The 16201-nt window shown below is 37.2% G+C and overlaps 1 protein-coding gene across 4 annotated transcripts in view; it reads left to right on the forward strand.

The window, feature by feature from the left end:
* LOC131394054 (disintegrin and metalloproteinase domain-containing protein 5-like) overlaps positions 1-8066 on the forward strand; it is a 601035-nt gene extending 592969 nt beyond the window's left edge. For 2 of the 4 annotated variants that reach the window (XM_058525261.1, XM_058525262.1), the window contains one exon: positions 7853-8066. In XM_058525261.1, coding sequence (XP_058381244.1) covers positions 7853-7865 — 13 coding nt within the window. In that variant the 3' untranslated portion in view covers positions 7866-8066. The remainder of the gene's footprint in view (positions 1-7852) is intronic. The other 2 variants (XM_058525263.1, XM_058525264.1) reach the window with 2 other exon arrangements.
* The last annotated feature ends 8135 nt before the right edge of the window (positions 8067-16201 follow it).

The raw sequence follows: 16201 nt of genomic DNA on the forward strand, positions 1-16201 counted from the left end.
ATTCTAAGAAATTACAAAATAATTAGAATTAGTAAATGAATGTAATAAGGTGCCTGGATACAACACCAATATACAAAATTCAATTCTTTATTACAAGCAAAAAACCCTTAGAAAATGATAACTGAAAAATACAACTATATATACTTGTGTGTGTGTGTGTGTGTGTGTGTGAGAGAGAGAGAGAGAGAGAGAGAGAGAGAGATACATAGGAATATATCCAGTAAATGATGTGTAAGAAATTCACACTTGAAATACAAAATATTACTGTGAGAATTTTAAGACCTAAATCAATTGAGGAACATAGTGTGTTCAATATTTTAAGATATAAATTCTTCCAAAATTTGACCCATTGTTCAATGCAATCCTAAAATAAAAATCTCAACGTTATTTTTGATGGAAAATTGTAAATTGATTTTAAAATTTTTGTGAAAATAGATGGAATTATAACAGTCGACATAATCTTGAAGATGAAGGAAAAAGTTAGAAAACTTGCACTATCTGATATCAATACTTTCCATTAAGTAATTAAGACAATATAGGATCTGAACAATGATAGACAAATAGACCAATAAAAAAATGGGGAGTCCAGAAAAAGACCTGTAATACGCACGCGTCTTATTTACTTTTAAGGCACCACTGCTATTTAGTGTAGAGAAGGCTGGTTTTCTCAACAATAGTGGTGGATCAATTATATATCTGTGTGGGAAAAATAAACTTTCACCACTACGTCATATAAAAAACAAGAATTAATTCAAGATGGATAATAGAACTAAGTGAAAAATAAAGCTTCCAAAATAAAACATCTTCATAATCCTGGGTTAGGCAAAGATTTTGCAAAGAGGATACATGCATACTCACAAACTAACCATATCAGAAAAGACTGATAAATTGTTTTCATTAAAATTAAGAAGTTTTAGAGTGATGTCAGCCAGAAAGCAGAAGAGGAAGCCCTAGGCCTTCCTTCCCTCCACAAACACACCAATTCAACAGTTCATGGACAAATTCCTTTGTGAGAAATCTGGAAACTAGGTGAGAGGTTCTTGAACCCCATGTGAGCATGAAAGTATTATCAAAGCCAGTAGGGAAATTTAAGACACCCTTTTTCCATAATCCCTACCCCTTGCACAGTGCCATATGATCAGGAGGCAACCTCCCAGCTCCCAGTTTTCTGGGGAGGGAAAGAGGTGGATCATGCAACCAATGCCCCAACATTTTCAGGGGCTTCCCAGAGGACTGGCTTCTGTCTAGCCTGACTTGGAGCACTGATGGGACCTTCCCTAATATAGCTGCCTGGAGCCAGTGAGAAAAGAGATGGTGGTTTGGGCTGGCCCCATAGCCTCTCGCCCTGGCTCAGCACAGAATGAGTTGATGAAAAACCCCAGGTTTTCTCTGGGAAGGATAAGAGATGTACCATGCATCTATTACCCACATTTTTCTGGGGGCTACCCAGAGGTCTGACTTCTGTCTAGCCTGTCTTGGAGTGCTGATGGGACCTGGCAGTCTGAGGGCCAGTGAGAATAGAGATGTCAGTTTGATCTAGCATGCAACTAGTCACTCTAGTTGGCTATACTTATATCAGACAAATAGATATTAAGTCAAAAACTGTCACAAGAAATAATTAAATACATTACTTACATTATATGATGATAAAAATGATTAATTCACTAGAAAGAGATAATAATTATAAATATATATGCACCTAACATCAGAGCACCTAAATGTATAAAGCAAACATTGACAGACTGAGTGGAGAATAGACAGCAATACAATACCTCACATTCGATAAGGGACAGAACATCCACACAGAAAATCAGTGAGGAAATAAAAGCTTTGAACAACGCTATAGACCAAATGGACCTGACAGACATATACAGAATATCCTACCCAACAGCAGCAGAATATATATTCTTCTGCAGTGCACATGGACTATTTGTCAGGGTGGATAATGTATTAGGTCACAAAAGAAATCTTAACAAATTTAAGAAAATTCATATCATACCAGGTATCTTTTCTGACCACAGTGGAATGAAACTAGAAATCATTAGCAGAAGGAAAACTAGAAAATTCACAAATATGTGGAAATTTAATAATGAATTCTTGAACAACCAATGGGTTAAAGAGGAAATCAAAAGGGAAATTAGAAAATGTCTTGAAACAAATGCTAATGGAAACACAGCATACAAAATACTTAGGATGCTGCAAAAGCAATACTTAGAGGGAAATTTATTATCAATAAAGGCCTACATTTTAAAAAAAGTAGAAAGCTCTTAAATAACCTAACTTTACACATCAAGGAATGAGAAAAAGAACAACAAACTAAGCCCAAAGTTATTAGAAAGAAGGACATAATAAAGATTAGAGCAGATATGAATGAAATAAAGAAGAGAAAAGCAATTGAAAAATCAACAAAAGTGAGCACTGTTTTTTTAAAACATGAAATTAATAAACCTTTAGCTAGACTAACACAAAAAGAGAGAAGGCTAATAAAATCAGAAATAAGAGAGGAGACATTACAACTGATGCTACAGAAATAAAAAGGATCATAAAAGATTACTATGAACAATTTTATGCCAACAAACTAGAAAACCTAAAAGAAATGAATAAATTCCTAGAAATATACAAGCTACCAAGACTAAATCATGAAGATATAGAAAGTGGACAGATCTAAAACTAGTAAGGACATTGAAGCAGTAAGTAAAAACCTCCCAATAAAGAAAATCCCAGGGCAGATTGGCTTTACTGGTGAATTCTACCAAACATTTAAGGAAGAGTTAATGCCAGTCTTTCTCAAACTCTTCCAAGAAATTGTAAGAGGAGGGAATACTTCCAAACTGATTTAATGAGGCCAGCATTTACTCTGATACCAAAAGCTAGACAAGGACACCACAAGAAAAGAAAACTGTAGGTTCATTTGTGATGAACATTAGATACAAAATGCTCAACAAAATACCAATAAACCAAATTTAACAGTACATTAAAATGAACATACCCTATGACAAAGTGATTTCACAGAGATGCAAGGATGGTTCAACATACAAAAATTAATCAATGTGATACACCACATTAACAAAATGAAGAATAAAAATGACAAGATCATCTCAATAGATACAGAAAAAGCATTTGACAAAATTAAAAACATTTTTATGATATAAAATTTCAATAAATTAAGAGTAGAAGGAAATTACCTCAATATAATAATGGCCATATGTGAGAAGCTCACAACTAATGTCTCACCGAACAGAGAAAAACTTAAAGCTTTTCCTCTAACATCAAGAACAAGTTAAGGATACCCACTATCACCACATCTATTGAACCTAGTACTGGAAGTTCTATCCAGAGCAATTGGGCAACAAAAAGAAATACAAGACATGTAAATCAGAAAGGGAGAAGTAAAATTGTTTCCGTTTGCAGATGGCATTATCTTATATAAGGTAAGAAAACCCTAAAGATGCCAGAAAGGTTGCTATAAGTAATAAATGAAATTAGTCAACTTGCAGGCTACAAAATCAACATGCAATAATCGGTTGCATTTCTATACACTAACAGCAAGTTATCTGAAAAGAAAATTGAGAAAACAATTCCATATACAATAGGATCCAAAAAAATAAAATACTTAGGAATAAACTTAACTAAGAAGGTGAAAGACTTGTGTACCGATATCAAGATATTGATAAAAGAAATTAACACACAAACAAATGGAAAGACAACTGTATTCATAGATTGAAAGAATTAATATTGTTAAAATGTCCATACTACCTAAAGTTATCTACAAATTCAGTGAAATCCCTATCAGAATTCCAATGGCATTTTTCACATAAATACAAAAAAATAAAATCTAAAATTCATATGGAACCACAAAGGACCCCAAATACCCAAAACATCTTGAGAAAGAACAAAGTTGGAGACATCACACTTGCGGATTTCAAAATATATTGCAAAGCTACTGTAACTAAAACAATATGGTACTGGTATAAAGAGGAGAAAGACCAGTGGAACAGAATAGAGAGCCGAGAAATCAACCCATACATACATGGTCAGCCGATCTTTGAAAAGGGTGCCAAGAATACACAATGGGGAAAGGGTAGTGTCTTCAACAAATGGTGTTGGGAAAACTGGATATCCACATGCAAATGAAATTGGACTCTTACCTAAACGATACACAAAAATCAACTCAAAATGGATTAAAGATTTAAATGTAAGACCTGAAACTGTAAAACTCCTGGAAGAAAACATAGGGGAAAAGCTTCAAGACATTGGCCTTGGCAATGATTTTTTGGATTGACTCCAAAAGTACAGGCAACAAAAGCAAAAAATAAAGAAGTGGGGCTACATCAACCTGAAAAGCTTCTGCACAGCAAGAGAAACTTTCAACAGAGTGAAAGGGCAACCTACAGATTGGGAGTAAATATTTGTAAACCGTATATCAGGTAAATGGTTAATTGCCAAAATATATAAGGAACTCGTACCGTCAATACTAAAAAAAACTAATAACCTGATTCTAAAATGGGCTAAAGAGTTGAATAGACACTTCTCCCCAAATGCCATACTAATGGCCATCAGGTGTATGAAAAGATGACCAATGTCACTAATCATCAGGGAAATGCAAATCAAAACCACAACGAGGTATCGCCTGTTAGAAAAGCTATTATCAAAAGAACAAAAGTCAACAAGTGTGGGCAAAGATGTGGAGAAAGTTGAAAAATTTTACACTGTTGGTGGGAATGCAAAATATTGCATTCGCTGTGAAAAACTCTTGGAGATTCCTCTAAAAATTAAAAATAGAATTACTGTATAATCCAGTAATCCCACTTCTGGATATTTTCCCAAAAGAATTAAAATCAGGATCTCAAAGCAATATTAGTATTCCCAAGTTCATTGCAGCACTATTTACAATAGCCAAGATATCGATACAAACTAAATGTCCATCAACGGATGAATGGATAAAGAAATGTCATATATACATAGAATGGAATGTTGTTCAGCTATGAAAAAGAAGGAAATCCTGCATATGTGACAACATAGATGAACCTTGAGGACAGTGTTCTAAGTGAAATAAGCCAGTCACAGAAGGACAGATAACTGTGTGATTCTACTTATATGAGGTATCTAAAACAGCGCAACTCACAGAAGCAGAGAGTAGAACGGTGGTTGCCACTGACCGATGGGAGGGGAAATTGGGTGTTGTTAATCAATGAGAATAAAGTCTTAATTATGCAAGATGAATAAGTTCTAGAGATCTGCTATGTACGATGTTGTCTCTATTGTTAACAATACTGTATTGTATTCTTAAAAATTTGTTAAGAGAGTAGATATCGTTTAAGTGTTCTTACCACAACACAAAATTTTTAAAAATTTAAGAAGTTTTGCTTCTCAAAAGACACCCTTATCAAAGGGAAAAGGGAACAACAATGTGGGAGAAGATTTTTGTAATACGTATTTCCAATAAAGGCACATTCAGAATCCCTACAAATCAATAATAACAAAAGGTGAGAGAACATAGGCAAAATATTTGAAGAGACACTTCACGAAAGATGATATCGAAGGGGCTCAAAACAGGAAAAATTGCTTAACGTAATTGCTCATCAGAAAAAGGCAAATTAAAATAAAAACGAGACTTCAGTACACCCCTATAAGAGTGGCTAAAGTTAAAAGAACTGACAACATCAATGGATGGTGAGCATATCAAGCAACTAGGACTTGCTCACATGGCAGGTGAGAGTATATATTGGTACAGCATATTTTTGTTACTGTTCAACAGTTTAGCATCTTCTAAAGCTATTAGGTTTCAATTACATTTATAGCTTTTATTTTCATTTTTAAAACTATCATACTTATATTTAAATTTTATATACTTTATAGTATAATTAACTCGGCATTTATGTCCTAGAATTTTGACAAAGGAAATTTCCCATTAATTTTTAGTCTAATTATCTAAAATATTTTTCTTTCTTTTTCCATGTAACTTGAAGCTGATTGTCTTTACTTCACCCTTTTTTGTACCTTTAACTTTAAAACTTATTCTCTTCTTTTCCAACATCAATACTTTACATATATGTAGGTTTCTATATATTTAACATAAACTTAATCAAAATATTTTTTGGGTACATGGGTAGGGAGAATTGAGAAAAATATTCTGAAATTTATATGAAAGGAAAATAGGGGTATGCAGTAAACTTTAGTATTAACTAACAATGAATTAACACACAGATATTTTTATTTTCAAAAAGCATCTTTCTGATTTTTAATGTATTATCAAATATTTCTTAAAATATCTAAGATATCTTGGTAGATATATGAATTAAGGATAAATTCTCATAATCATAATGCCCAAAGAAAATTTCTGTTAACAATATAGATGCATATCTTAAATGTTTTTCTAAGCAAAACATAAAAATACTTATACTTTTTTTTTTTTTTTACTTAGAGACTATTATGAACAACTTTTCATATCTTAAGCTATAGGCCTATATCATCATTTTGTGACATATAGTATTCAATTTAAAAACGAAAAATAATTTATTTAAAAAATTCATTATTATGAATATTTAGATTACTTCCAGTTTTTCATTCTTGCAAACACCCTGTAATAAACTTCCTTACATGGACATACATTTTGGAGCATTGTCCAATTATAGCCTCAGAATAAATCCCTAGAAAAGAGATTGATCAAAGCGTAAATATAACATATTACACTCTTGTTATGTTTTGATAGCTATTGCCAAATTACCTGGTGTTAATGATCGCCAGTAATCCATTTGCATCAAGTTGTAACTTTCATAAGTTATTTATTTTTTGTCAATTGGACATGTGAGTGTATACTTTCTGAGCCATAGCATATCTTAAATTTTACTTTCTTTTACCATCCTATTGAATTTTCTTTGTTATTTTCCACTCTGTCATTTGGTAATAAGCTATTTCCATGAGTATGGCATAGAATTAGAAAATCCATGATATAATCATATGGGATTAGAGACATTTCTGAGACTTCCTTTAGTTTGAGGGATGCTTAGTATATTTTTACCTTCTTCCATCTCTCACTCCACCAGTTTTTCTGTTATGTACGTTGGGATTTTAGATCTAGCCTACTGTTAAATTCCTATTCTTTAAACATTATTTACCTTGGTTCCAAAAATATTTTGTCATTTTCAGTTTTGTCCTTAAGTTTACAACAAACATTTTTACTTTATTTTATGCTTAACTGGTTTCACTTTTCATAATTCGGAAGGATGATTTTAGGTTTTAATGACATTAAGATCCTTTTCCAACCAGAGATGTTGGAATGCCCAGATCTCACCTTAAATCTTTTTTCTTGACTCTCCTCTCTTAGTTCATTCGATAAATTATATGTGGATGTGAGTGTGTGAATCATTCTGCTTCTTATAACAGTAGTAGCAAGTAATAAACATTCATTTAAAAATATAGGTATGCAAAAGAATGAAATAATTACCATCATTAATCTTAGCACCAAGGATGATTGTTAAAATATTTCAATATATAGATGTACATGTGTATGTGTGTGTGTGTGTGTGCACATGCATGTATGTATGTTTTTGTCTTTTATAAAATGTGATTGCACTTAGAATTATCATAATTTTTTCTTTTTTCTTTTAAATTAAAATCAGTTTATATACTTAGAATAGTAAACACTTAGGGTATTTTAGAAAGCCACTTCTATCACAAAACTAAGAGTATTTGCCCATAATTGTTTTTTCTGGAATTAATTTTCATTTTCTTGATCCTTTCCCTTTGGTTACTCATGCCTTTTAAATTACTTGTGTTAGAAATGTTAGCTCAAAGGAAAAAAAAGCAACACTGGCATTTTGTTTGTATAATGTTTTGTTTTCTCTTACAGTAACAGTCTCTGACAACCTTGGCCTGGAGAGAGGATAGTACCAAATAAATCCAGAAACTGGCCTATATCAAGAAGGAAAACAAGTAATTTCTCCCTTACCTCTATTGTCACTCCTGAGGGTTTAAATTATGAAATAATAAATCATCTGCACCTGAATCATCTGAATTATGTCCAATGTTCACTTTGTATTTTCACTCCCAACTTCCACCCTATCTGCTCCAACTTGGCTCCAGAAGAGGCTGTGAATCAGGTGAAAGCAGCCTAAAATCCTCATCCCATGAAGCCAAGAGTGCCTGGCAGTTCAGCCTCGTGACCCAAGGGTAGAGAATATCCCTTTTCCCTTCTGCTCTTTAGGTTGACCTGGATCTCCCTCCCTCAGTCTGACCTCCTTCCTTCTCTTCAGAGCTCTTAGCCTTCAGTTAGCCTGTGACTTGTCCCAGTGGCGTTTACTCAGATAGGATCTGAATCCAATCTGTCTCTTGTTACTGCTTCTCCTCTTTGAAAGCTGTATACCTGCTTTAGTGTATTGAGATACCTGTTTACCAAGAGTAGATTTATCATGAAGCTAAGGAAGCAAAAGCATCAAGGCTACTTACTTGCATAGGCTCTTTTCAGTCATGGACCTAATTTTGTATTCTTTTTCTCAGAGAGAGTTCATCAAATTTTGTATAGTTCATGCCCCACTGAACCTGGATCTGCCTGTTCACCAACTCTCTTGGCATTGGTGTGCTGGATCCAGTTAATATCAGCTCACAAGAGCTGATCATTAAAATTTCAGAAATTTGCTCTTATCAAAAAAAGAAAAGGAAAAAGAAAAAGAAAGACAACAAGTGTTGGCAAGGATGTGGAGAAATTAGAACCATTGCAAACTGTTGGTGGGAATGTAAAATGATGCAGCTGTTATGGAAAAATATTATGGCAGTTCCTCAGAGTTAAAAGAACTACCATGTGATCCAGCAATCCCACTTCTGAGTGTTTATTCAAAAGTATTGAAATCAGGATCTCAAAGAGACGTTGGCACTCCTATGTTTATTGTAGCATTATTCACAATAGTCAAGATGTGGAAACAACCTAAATGTCCATAAACAGACGAGTGGATAAAGAAAATGCGGTATATGCCTTCAATGGAATATAATTCAGCCTTATAAAAGAAGGAAATTCTGCAATATGTGACAATATGAATGAACTTTGAGGACATTATACTAAGTGAAATAAGCCAGTCACAGAAAGACAAATACTTCATGATTCCACTTGTATCAGGTACCTAAACTGGTCAAATTCATAAATCAAAGAGTAGAATGGTGGTTGCCAGCGGCTGAGAGGAAGAGGGAAATGGGGAGTTACTAGTCAGTGGGCATAAGGTTTCAGTTAAGCAGGATAAATAAGCTCTAGAGATCTGCTGTACAACATTGTACCTGTAGTCAACAATAATGTATTGTACATTAACAATTTGTTAAGAGGGTAGATATCGTGTTAAGTGTTTTTACCACAATAAAATAAAAAAAAAATTTCAGAAGTTTTGCAAGTCAGCTGTTAAACAACCATTATTAAAAACATTAAATTACATAAATTTAAATAAATTAAAAACTGACACAAAACTTACAATCTCAATTATTTTATTACATTTACACTTATCTTTGCTCTTGAGGTTATGGCTGTTGTATCTTTATGGTGGAATTACTATATTATGGTGTGCTACTCACATCTCTTCCCAACACTGCCTCTAAAAACATCAAGTGGTACCTAGATACTGGCCTTTACTGAAACTGATAAACCTATAAATCTTGGCTTTATTTTTTTCCAGAGAGACAGCTTTGTAGCATTTACGAGCACACCACTGCCCTTGGAGGTTTTTCAAATTCCTTCTATTTTTCTTTCCAATACCTTGTGGGAGGTGCTTTTCTATCATAGTTCTAATCTATCCCCAACTCATCCCAGACAAGAATACCTGATATCTGGGGTCCCTAGGAAGTTTGACGTGGGTTGGGAGAGCCTATGAGCCACATGTGTAGCAGGCAAAGAAGGTATATTTCAGATCTGCTTTCTGTTACGGATAGTGGAGAAGCTGCTAGAAGGTACTATGTTGCACCACCAAAAATGACAAGGGCACTGAGTCTGTTGTCCAAGGATAACTTTACACTGCCTTTAAGGCTGTTCAAATACTGATGAGCTGGGAGATCTGAGGAGAGGAACGTCATGTGGGGCAATACATTTACCAGTCATTGTGAACACCAAACTTATGAAAGCCTAAGATAAGCAAAATGTTCAAGTGGCTCTGGGCCAGGGTGAGTTTGGGAATTCTCATAAAGTAGCATTTCTACTTTCCCTGATGCTTACCCTGAAACTAGAAAGAAATGAAGGAGCAAAGAAAGATTCCAAGATGGAGTAGAAATGCCTCGCAGGAAAATAATTTTGCTTTTAGATTTGAAAAGGGAGATGGATGCTGCAAATACGAGGGTGCTGCTGAAATAAAATCTTTTGCTTCCTGGAAGAAAGCTTCTCTATTACTCATAATTCCATACAAGTTGTGTAAAAGGCCAGTGAAAATTTGGAAATCGTGTAGTCGTGTAGTACTTTGAGGATTTTTATTCCTAATTAGGAAGCATAGGGCTTAGTAATTCTGTATTTATCAGTCAAAATCTGTGCTATTATGCAGATATACTCTGGTATGAAACCTTTATTTATAATAGGTGTAAGTTCTCAGAAATCAAGATGTAAAACCATTTCCTCATTGCTTACTGCAGATAGGGCTTTGATCCCTGATATTTTTCTGAAATTATTCTGGCAAAATCCTCACTTACTCTACAGTGTTAAATTCTATGAATTCCTTTCAGTCCTCATCTTTTTTGTTGTTTCTTTTTTTTTTTTTTTTTGCCTTTTTAGTTCATGTATTATTATTCCTCCTTTGAAACTTGCTACTTCTATCATTTCTGAAACATTTCCATCTCTTCTGATGCCTAGTTGTGTATCTGTCTCTGAGAATTCTTTCTCAATTTGCTTTATTACCATCCATTTATTTGTCCTTAAATGTTGGTGTTACTAACCCTTGACTTGCGTCTCTTTTCATTGCGTACCGGCAGTTCATAACTAACTTTTCATTGTGCCTCATTACTACCTGGGGAGATTTTCCAAAATACTCATTCTGAAACACCCACCCCAGAAATTTGGATTCACTGGGACCTTTCTCTGATAATGCTGGTTATTCTCCTGATATAAAATACTCTGTATTGCTACTAACTCAAATATACGTATATACAGATCAATGTTTTATCTGAGTTCATATGCCTACCTACATTCCTAGTAGGCTCATGATGAACTAGACACAGATTACCAAAATAATTCTTTTTGGTGGTTGTACCTTCCCCTGAGTGTGTTATGCAAGTCATTTTTTGAATTCCTGGGAAAAGGAAGAACCCTACTTAAGCAGGTGGAGCTCAGGTCATGCAAGGTGCTCACGTGTGGGCCACTGAAGGAAAACATGCAGAACTTGCCTGCCTCTCCAGAATTACCATTAGAAACCAGGACAAGTTCCCAAGGATGATCTCATCTGTGACACTTTGATACTGGAGATGATATATACTGAAATCCCCCCGGTTGACACACAGCTTTAGCTGAACACAATTTAGATGGAGTCTGATGGATGACATGTCATATGCAGGTATGGCAATTTTCCTGGGCAGCAGATTTTGTCCTCTATTTGATGACTAGCTATCCAGGCTTCTTCAGTCTGGGGGCTCTGTATTCTCAGCATATGACTCCACACTTGCTAGCGAAACTGAAGAAAGTGTGGAAAACTCATACCTGCCCACTAACTATCTCTAACTGGCAGTGATACAGATAATTTATTCTCATGATCTATTGGCCCAAGCGAGTTATAGTCCTAACCTAACTTCAAAGGAGGCTGGAAAACATCAAGAGAACTCATGGAATGTTTGGTGAGCACTGCTGTCCATACCACACTGTGAAACAGAAAAAACGAAGGTTGTGCCAACTGTGACTAGGTATAGGCTTGCCATAGTTCCTGTGATAGAAGACCTTCTAAGCACCCTTTGACAGGGCAGTGGTCATTGATTTGGCTAATGCTCCCTCGCCCTCCTTCCCAACAGGTCCCCGTAGAATCAGTTTGCTAAGTTTCCAAGTTGGATGCCAAACAAATCTCTGAGGTACATTGACATTGGAAAAGTGCCATTGCTGCACTGACAGCATGGCCTATATTTTAGAAATGGCCTATAGCCATTTCTAAAAGTTGCACACCCTGGAAGTAGATAAGTGTATACATAAACTGAGTGCCATGTATGGCAGCCGTTGGAGTGTACCTTGCAGACCTACTACAGGAGCATGAATGATGAAGGCTCTGAGCTGCTGCCATCTGAAATGCATCAGTATGTTTTTGTCAAGGCCACACTTCCCATGGTCTTCTCCTAACCAATGATGGAACTTGATAGAGATAGATACTAAGAGAGGCATTCTTGGGAGACTCAGGACTCCTCTGACAGCTGACTCTGGCCTGAGGACTCCCCAACAGTCTTGCTGAACCTTCTTTACATTGCATGGACTCCCTTAAACTGTGTAAGTCCTAGACTACTTCTATCCAGTTTTCTTTCCCTCTCTCCCACTTGGGATCAGACTTGCTTCATCGTCTGACAGCTTTCTCAGCCTTTTTATCTTTCTCCCCATTTTTCATGCAGTGATATTCCTCCTAATAAAATCCTTACACATTTAGTCCTGTCTTGGCATCTGCTTCTCAGGAGATCCAGATTAAAACAAGTAATAATGAAAGTGTTATGAGTAAACCTGTAGTAAGATGTGGATTTGGCTTGGTTCACCTAATCCTGCAACAAGCAAGGAGGACAGGATCCTGGTTGGAAGGAGGGGCACAGATAGTCCCTACACAAGGTGGCAGTGCAGTTCTAAAAATTTCATGGCGACAAGGAAAAATGTCTCAGTAGACGGGAATGTGTTTGCAGAAGCAATAAAGCAGGCATTTAAAATCAGTGGAGTTAGCTGGTTACTGCTCAGTTTTATTGATGCCCTGCAGAAAGACAATAAGAGATTGAAGGCTGTTAACAAGCAGTTACTGGCTATGTTTAGGAGCCAGAGAGTCTCAGTGGCAGCTTAGAGAGAGCCCCTTATCATCCATAGTTGAATGGCAGACACAGGTGAATGGCAGGCAGTGGGCCTATTTGTTAGAGTTGAAAGTTCCAGAGACATCTGAATACTCAGCCAAAGGAGCTCTGCTAGGCTAAGGTCATGGCACTGCAGGGAAAACATGGGATCTTGAAAACTGCAAAGAGGACTTCCAGATGTATGCTCCTGAAGGTGTTGATTCTATTACACCCACCTCCTGAGCTCACTGGTTGGAAACCACTTTGCTTGAAGATGCTACAGAAACTTCTTCCCCACAAGGAATTAGGTGACCCCCACTCCCACCCCAGAGGAGTTTCCCCACCTCCTTCCTCTTCTGACTCCAAGGCCAATAATTAGGATTAAATCTCATCATAGCACAGCTCAGGATGTGCTGGCCCGGTGGTAATGCTTACCTGCTGGAATCCAAGAAGCCATAATGACATTGTGATTAGTATGGGTGGAGGAGCTGCCAAGGCGACTTGACTCACAAATAGTTTTGGAGACAATAAATAGAGGATTGTGACTTTTAGATGCAAAATAGTTTGACAGCCAACTAGGGAGCCCTTTTGCTTCTATAATAAAGAGAAAGCAGGAATGGAGGAGCAGGAGGCTGAGGACTGTCATCTCAATAAAAAGTCACAATCCCTTGATCAGTTCCCAGACCTAAATCAGTTTTCAGAGCTGAAACCCATTTACTGAAATGCGACTTGGTTCCTGGTTGGAAGGACCCTTTAACTCCATGGAAAGTATACACTGTAAAGACTCCTCCTGTCTTCCCCTGAAGGGAACTACAGCCAGTTACTCAGGGTCTGTATCCTGGTGAAAGGGGACTGACCATACATTTTGAAGACTATTATTGGACACAGGGTCTGGGTTGGTAGTGACACTCAAAGTATCATCAGCACCCCTATTGGATGTGGGGCCTATGAAGACCAGGTAATAAATGAGTTCTTGGCTAAAGTTTAGCTTACAGTCACCTGCTGGGTCTGCAGAAACCTCCAGTGGTCATTTCCCCAGTTCTCAAGAGCACTATTGGAATTGATATACTTGGCAGTTGGAGTAACCCCACAGCAAATCCCTGATCTGTGGAGTGAGAGCTGTCATAGTAGAAAAGGCCAAAAGCAAACCTCCGACTGACCCCACCTCCCACCCCCCCACCAACACCGGCCAAGATAGTAAATCCAAAACAATATTTTATCTTGTGGAAAGGAGGTAGTAGAAATTAGTACCATTGTTAAAGACCTAAAATTGCAGGGATGGTGGTCTCCACCACATTTTTGTTTAATTTATCAGTCTTCTCCCTGCAGAAACCAGATGGAACCTGATGAATGATTAGACTAACACTGCCTTAATAATATATCTAATTTCATTTGATGTGTCAGATGTGGTATCATTGGCAGAAGTGATTAATCAAATCTCAGGTACATGGTATGTGGCCATTGACTTGGTGAATGTATTCTTTTCCATTCAAATGAGAAATGGGTCACATTCATGTTCACATTCATTCATTCAATATTCACTTGCTATTTTGTCTCAGGGCTATATTAACTCTCCTGCCCTCTGTGACAATATAGTTTGAAGAAATCTGGACTGCCTGAACATCCCTCAGAACGTCATATGTTCTATTACATCAATGAGGTCATGCAGATTGATCAGGATAGACAAGAGGTGGCTTCTATGCTGGAGGCCTTGGTAAGATACATGCATTCCAGAGGGCAAGAGATAAATCCTATAAAGATTATGTGGAAGATGAAATTGTAGTGAATTTTTTAGGGGTCCGATAGTTAGGGGCATGCTGGGATATCCCTTCTAAAGTAAAAGACAAATAGCTGAATCTTGCATCCCCCAGCACAAAGAGGGAAGCCTACCAGAGGAGGGTCAAGAGGCAACATATTCCACACCTGGAAATGTTGCTCTGGCCATTTGCTCAGTGATGCGGAAGGCTGCTAGCTTTGGGTAGAGCCTAGATCAGAAAAGCACTTTACAACAGGTGTAGGCCATGTTGCACTCAGCTCTGCCACTTGGCAGACTACGGTGTTGGAGGTGTCAGTGGTGGGAAAAGACACATTATGAAGCTTATGGCAAACTTCGCTGAGAGAATCACAATGCAGGCCCCTTAGATTCTGAAGTAAGGTTATGTCATCCACAACAAATAATTGTATGTCCTTTGAGAAAAAGTGATGTGTTACCAGATTTTAGTAGAGATAGAACATTTGACCATGGGACACCAAGTGGCCATTCATCTGAACTGCTCATTGTGGACGGCCAAGTCATAAAGTCAGACTCCTATGTTACCCAGTGCAGTTGCACCAGTGTTCCTCCCACAGCTTGCACCTATGCTGCCATTAGTCAGAGTCCAATCAAGGGACAGAAATCACATAGTAATTTAAACAGAGAAAGTTTAATAATAAGCTACAGTAGGAGAGTAATTATGAAGATATAAAGAGAACTCTACAGGTACCCTACATCTGAGAGAAAGTACCCAAAAAAGGATACATTTGAAAGTGCGGCCACTCTCCAAGACTGGGGTTCAGACCTCACTGGAGAAAGTGTGATTTCTGGCTACCTGATGGCTCAGCCAGAGCTGGTCCACAAACATTGGGAAAGCAGAAAACATCTCCAGCTAGTGCTGCTGAGAGAATCAGTGCCGCTTCATGTGCAAGGGCTGGAGTGCACAGCGTCTGAGTCAGGATGGGTGCAGGCAAGCCATAGCTGGTATGGGATTTCACAGTGTGCTGAGGTGGTGCTGCAGGAGCAAAGCCTGAGGTACATGGTGTCCATGTCAGTAGGATCAGGAGAATGTAGTTAATGAGCCCAAGCCAGGACTGCGAGGTCACCAAGGGACAACATACTCTGGGAGTATGAACACCCACAGTAAAGTACCACTGGATGTCTTCACACACTGGCACTGCTAGTTCCCTGTGAAGCAGGAATAAGCAAAAGTAAAGCACAGTCCACACCAGAGGAGCCTTCCCTTCCTTCAGTGTCGCTCTGGTGCTCTCTACTCTTAAGGTTTACCATTACCCTCACTGTAAGGGAGAAAATGTTTAGAGTTCAGTCCATTATTGAAGAGCAGGTGAAGAGTTGTGAATTTGGATCTGAGAGGCAATTAATTGATAACTTGCATACGATCAGCTAAAAGTGAAGGAAAAAGCCTAGTTGGTTGTTGGATGGTTTGTCTGGCCTTCTGGTTATGGGCCTGAAAAGAAAAGTACTGGAATA

This window comes from Diceros bicornis, chromosome 29 (assembly GCF_020826845.1).
Source record: "Diceros bicornis minor isolate mBicDic1 chromosome 29, mDicBic1.mat.cur, whole genome shotgun sequence".
Lineage (NCBI taxonomy): Eukaryota > Metazoa > Chordata > Mammalia > Perissodactyla > Rhinocerotidae > Diceros > Diceros bicornis.